This window comes from Actinia tenebrosa, unplaced genomic scaffold, assembly GCF_029948245.1.
Source record: "Actinia tenebrosa isolate PJP-AT-01 unplaced genomic scaffold, QUT_ActTen_1.0 PGA_scaffold12__29_contigs__length_12842862, whole genome shotgun sequence".
Taxonomy (NCBI): domain Eukaryota; kingdom Metazoa; phylum Cnidaria; class Anthozoa; order Actiniaria; family Actiniidae; genus Actinia; species Actinia tenebrosa.
The window spans coordinates 3,233,670-3,239,705 of record NW_028292572.1 but is presented as its reverse complement, the minus strand read 5'-3'; the positions used below and the strand labels follow the sequence as shown (position 1 = coordinate 3,239,705).

The following is a 6,036-nucleotide window of genomic DNA, read 5'->3' as shown; positions in this document are numbered from 1 at the left end:
AACGTTAAGGGAGTTGAAATGCGTTTGATGTAAATATATTATCAGGCTTGGGAGTCAAAAGCTAGTTAATAAATGACTGGAGCAAGATATTTCTCACGGCACTGTCCAAAAGTGCCCCCATTGTTCTAGCCACAGCGAGCCCAATTTATATAAAACTAAAAGGTGAAAATAAAATCGGGGGAAAATCGACTTTAATAGACCTCCTCGGCTCGAGCGTAATGCTGTCCCATTTCAGACCACGTGTCATTCCCTTGAGAATAATAGATAATATTATTTGTTTGAGTTGTACCCATATTCATGTGTCTTCCGGCATGTGCAACCGAGCGCAAACTTTAAACAAAGAAATGATACTTTAAGGAATGACACGTGGTCTGAAATGGGAAAACATTACGTCACAGCCGAGGAGGTCTATTATTTGTCTTATTCGAGATCAAAAGATATTAAAGTGCGCTACAATTTTTTTTTTTTTTTTTTTTTTTTTTCCGCTCTGTTTTTGACTTTACTACTTTCCCACTTAGGTATTTTGTCACAAGTACACAACCCACAACCAGCCACCCCAGATGAGTCTGGAGGAGCTCTAAGCTAAGAATTTTGAAGAAAGGAAGGCGGGTGTCATGGCAGAACTGGAGTGTTCAGGGAGAGGACGCTCCCCTTCGCTTTTTTTGGCTGGAGAAAGGGGAATGTAGAACTTCATACAATCCCCACCCCGCCGACATGAATATTGACCGTTACCTTAATTATGTTGCATTTAAGGATAAAATAGTGGAGAAATCAAGAAACACCACAGCTTCTAAACAAAGGCACAGGGAACCCATACCAACATTCTCTTATTTCAAATGCTGGTCTTCCTGTGGTATTCTATATATGGCTATCTTCCCATGATACCCCTTGGTCGTACATTACGCAATTATTTACCGAATTTCGTTGCAGACGTATTTTGGCAGATTTGTGTAAAAGACTCTTAATTTTACCAACCTTTCCTTCACCGATAAACATGTCGTCCTTACTGAATGCAGGGAGAATCTTGCTCAAGAATACAAGTTTACACCAGGGTACGCGATTGTTTGGAAGCCTTTATCATCTGGTATGACACTTTTACTCCCATGCTTCGGCTTGTGTTATAAGAATTTCATGATTTTCTTCCCGATTTTATCTGATCTAATGTTTGATTTTTTATAGAATGAACTCGATGACTCCCTGATTGCAAAAGATTCGAAATTTTTAATCCGTTTTTACAGGTAAGATTTTTTCTCTAGAAAAATTTTAAATTTTTGTGTGGACTTGACTGACATCGACTTTGCACGTGTTTATGCACCTTTGCACGTGGGTATTCGATCTTTTAAAATGACTCAAAAACGCATCAGACTTCAACCTGTGCTAATCAATTCAATTTAACTACGAAATTTAGCACTATTTATTTCAATTTTTTTTTTTTTGTAATTATTATGTAATATGGACCAAAAGTTTAAATCGTAATTTATAAAAAGTGTTGCATAAGCTTTATCTTACTAACACCCCCTTCCCCAATTCTATATAGTAACTCGACAATATTTTTCAAGTATTTTACAAAAGTTCTGAATCATAGCATTGTGACCAAATAATCTTCTGATTTCCTTGATGAAAAAGGATTTCAATGAAATATGCTCAACAATTCAGCCAAAAAACTTAAAAATCATATTGGTCTTTACACTCAACAAAATTACTCGATTGTGATTGGACAAGAGGAGTACAATTAAATCCCAATAGACCCATTTGAAGCGAGCTTGCAATGATAGAGATATGTGTGAATAATTGTCCAAGGTGTTAAAAAAGGTCTCTATCATTGCAAGCTCACCTTTCGTCTCGCTTCAAGGCACGGCTACCTTTCAAGATGGCGCAGGGAACTGTGAAGGAGTCTATTAAGTTGCTCAATTTTGTTGAGTGTATTATAAACAAAAAGTAATACAATCTTCTCTTACAATTAAGAATTTATAAATACGTGTGATAAAGCCCTCTAATTAATTTCCAGTAAAGGCCCGTCAAATTTTGAAAAACTTTGAAAACATCACTCCTAATTATAATTCAAAATTGTATTCCAGATCATGCGATTTCCTGTACAAATTTTGTAAAATCGTACTGGAAAAGACATCAAAAGCTAATTTTTATGAATAACAAATTTTAAAACAAAAAACAAAAAAGGACAAGAATGACAGTCAGCAAAATGAGAGAAAAGCTATTGATCAATATTACATTATGTCATCAAAAAGCTACTATTTATCACGCAAAAGGGAATATTTTGTTTATATGATATAAAAGTCTTCACAAAATATTTTATTTATCTCCGATGCTTAGGTTTTTCATATACCACAATATAAATCATGATACAGCTGTGTTCCTTGATTACTCAGTGGCGTAACCAGGGAACTTGCAGGGGGTGTACACAGGCAATAATTTGCAGAACCAAAAAAAAAAAGCAGAACCAAAAAGAAAAGGGGAATGATGGGTGGGTGGGTGGGTGACGAAACTTAAAAGTGCTACAATATGCACATGTTACGGCCCTGACTCATTCACTCAGGGTTAGCTTCATTTTACAGTAGCTTCAAAATATTCACAAATTCCAACCATGAAGTAAAGAATGCCAACTTCAATAATACAAACACTTTGATATTCCATGGATCTTCAATGGAACATGTGCATATTCTACACAAAATCAAAGCTTATCCCAAGCAACTAAAAACTTGAAACTGGAGTATTAATTTAAACTTGTGTGTTTTTTTTAGTTCTGAAGGTGTTCGTGGTGCAGTATGTGGTATTGATCTTGGTACAACCAACTCTTGTGTTGCCGTCATGGAAGGCAAAACAGCAAAAGTATTAGAAAATTCGGAGGGAATGAGAACGACTCCCTCTGTTGTTGCTTTCACTCCTGAAGGAGAATGTCTTGTCGGTGCTCCAGCTAAAAGACAGGCCATTACAAACCCACAGAACACCTTGTATGCTACTAAACGATATATTGGACGAAGATTTGATGCTCCTGAAATCAAGAAAGATCTGTAAGTTATGAAACATTAAAAATATATTAATACCCTGACACAACCTCTGGGCTGATCAAAACCAGGGTGTGGCTAACTTCAATATACAGTTGTAGATATCTTGAAACAACATCTGGGCTGATCAAAGTACTGTAAGGGTACAGCTAACTCACAGATCGAACCCAGAAACAACCCCTGGGCTGATCAAAGTCCTGGCACAGCTAACTCATAGATCGAACCCTGAAACAACCTCTGGGCTGATCAAAGTCATGGCACAGCTAACTCACAGATCAAACCCTGAAAAAACCTCTGGGCTGATCAAAGTCATGGCACAGCTAATTCACAGATCAAACCCTGAAACAACCTCTGGGCTGATCAGTGTCAGGGCATGGCTAACTCAGAGATCCAACCCTGAAACAACCTCTGGGCTGATCAGTGTCAGGGCATGGCTAACTCAGAGATCCAACCCTGAAACAACCTCTGGGCTGATCAGTGTCAGGGCATGGCTAACTCACAGATCAAACCCTGAAACAACCTCTGGGCTGATCAGTGTCACCAAATAAAAAATAATCTATGGCAATACACATTTATTTAACATTTTGCTCATCACATCAAATACTCTTGTGCTAAAGTTGATTATACATTTAGTCATTTAAACAATACTGTGGAACAGTACCTAAAATGAGTGTACAGTACTTGGAAATAATTTTCGTAATGAAACTATATATTACAAATTCTAAAGTAATGTATCACTTTATTTGTAAACTCTCTGCAGTAAGAATATGGCTTACAAGATAGTCAGAGCTTCCAATGGTGATGCCTGGTTTGAAGTGAATGGTCAGATGTACTCACCAAGCCAAATTGGTGCATTTGTACTGATGAAGATGAAGGAGATGGCTGAAAGTTACCTAGGGACTACAGTAACTAACGCTGTAGTCACTGTACCAGCCTACTTCAATGATACCCAGAGACAGGTAAGAAAAATTACAATATCGGAGTTCATTCATGGTGTTACAATACATTTCATCTATGTTTTTCCCATTTCAGATCCATCTCTTTCCCTTGCGTATTATTCTCTTTTTTGACTCTTACTATGGTTTTCGATATTCTCAGATATTTCAACGGCTTGTTGAGATTTTTGTTTTTGCTGCAGCCAGTCAATAATATAAAAGGTACCAACTGATTACGTTTGATTGACGGCAGCGAAAAAACATTCAATGTGCAGCTTGTATCTTCGAGTTCACAGAATATCGAAAACCACAGTAATATTTGAATAAATACGTTGTGGTTAGAAATTCAACAATAAAAACTTGCCTTCAAAAAGGTGCCTGTATAACAAGAATTAGACAGTTTCATAAAATTTTTAACTCTTGGATAAGAATGACTATGTTCCTTTGGGTAACACAGTACTTTTTTGAATCCATTTTTAGGCCACTAAAGATGCTGGTCAAATCGCTGGTCTAAATGTTTTAAGAGTAATTAATGAACCAACGGCAGCAGCTCTGGCTTATGGAATGGACAAGACAGAAGATAAAATGTAAGTCTATTTCTAAGTAATAAAACTTTACTTGATGCAAGTTCTAAACTTTTCAGTCTTTCAATTATTGGACTGTGGTTATACTCACAAAACTTAGCTAGTTCAATTTTTCTTACTTGCCAAATACAAACTAGCATTTTGCAAGTTTTCAAGCTTTCATTTTATGCCCTGACTAGTGGACTAGTCTACTGTAAGACTAGTAAAGCTTTGCTCCAAGCTAGTGAAAATAAGGACTCACCGAGTCCATAGACTAGTGGGGTTTTTGAATTAGGCCAAACAAAAAATAAGTGTGTTTCCTGTTGCATGAGAAAAATAATTTGGGTCAGTAGGTCGGTTTTTTTTTTGCTGATTATTTTTTTGTTTTTGCTGATTATTTTTTTGTTTGGCCTTACTAATTATCTGGGCTAGTAAATTACTGTTGGGCTACTGGATTTATAGACTTAATAGTCCTTTGCCTAGTGTTTGAAAAAGTTAGTGTCAAGCACTGGCAGTTATTTTGGTTCACAGTAAGAAAATCTCTACAGGGCTTACAGTGATGACACTTGACTGATGACTGAACGAAAACTAAAACTGTCATCATGACTAGCAACTGACCAATCATTATTTTTTGCACTGTGTAGACTGGGTGTCTTGTTGGTTATATAGAGTAGTTTTTATTAACCCATATAATTAAGGTACTTGGACTAGTACAGGGTGGGGAAAAAATCTTCAATTTTTGTTCAATCCCTAACTGCTACTGTAATAGTTACATGTAAATACGTTTTTGATGGATTTAAGTCCATACTTCAGCGCAATGTGAAATAAAAAAGCCAAAAACTTCATATCTATGGAAGCCATTTTGATTGAAATATGAGAGAAATTAATACAACTTGACTATTCTGGGTACAGAGTGTTGACAAACATGACTAGAGTTTCGGAGATCACGCAACACGGTTTTTTCTATATACAATTTACAGTGGAACCCCGTTAATAAGGACACCGTTGGGACAGACAAAACTGTCCTTATTAACAGGGTGTCCCTATTAACCGAGGTGTCAGAAAAACAGCTGAAAACATATTTTAAACCATTTCCTCTTACTGTACTGTAAACCTTGAACTACAATGGTCGATAGAACAGCCTAAACTGGAACAAAAAATGCATTACTGTATAAGAACTACATTTGCATTACTTGCATTGTATTGTACAATTGAATTTAAAGACGTCTGTGAGATTTGTTTGTTGACTGTTTTCTTTTGACTGTACTGCACACTTGCAGCTACAATACAGTTCAATACAACAGCCTAAACTGAAACAAAAAGTACATTACTGTACAAGCAGTACATCATTTCTGTACTATACTGTACTGTGTTGTATAATTTCATTTAAAGAAATCAGTGAGTTTTTTTTTTTTTTGAACAGAGTTCAAAATACTGGGATTGAACCAAACTAATTGAACATCTCTTAAAGTCTTGCTAAAATCGAGTGTTGTCTATTTTATTATGCTGTAATAG

At 36.1% G+C, this 6,036-nt stretch overlaps 1 protein-coding gene across 1 annotated transcript in view; it reads left to right on the top strand.

Moving 5' to 3' along the window:
- Nucleotides 1-504: 504 nt before the first annotated feature.
- LOC116291739 (stress-70 protein, mitochondrial-like) overlaps nt 505-6,036 on the top strand; it is a 14,082-nt gene continuing 8,550 nt past the window's right edge. Inside the window, exons 1-5 of the mRNA XM_089028100.1 lie at nt 505-1,084; nt 1,180-1,238; nt 2,760-3,029; nt 3,784-3,982; nt 4,439-4,545. Of these exons, the coding sequence (XP_088884226.1) occupies nt 995-1,084; nt 1,180-1,238; nt 2,760-3,029; nt 3,784-3,982; nt 4,439-4,545 (725 nt within the window). The 5' untranslated portion in view covers nt 505-994. The remainder of the gene's footprint in view (nt 1,085-1,179; nt 1,239-2,759; nt 3,030-3,783; nt 3,983-4,438; nt 4,546-6,036) is intronic.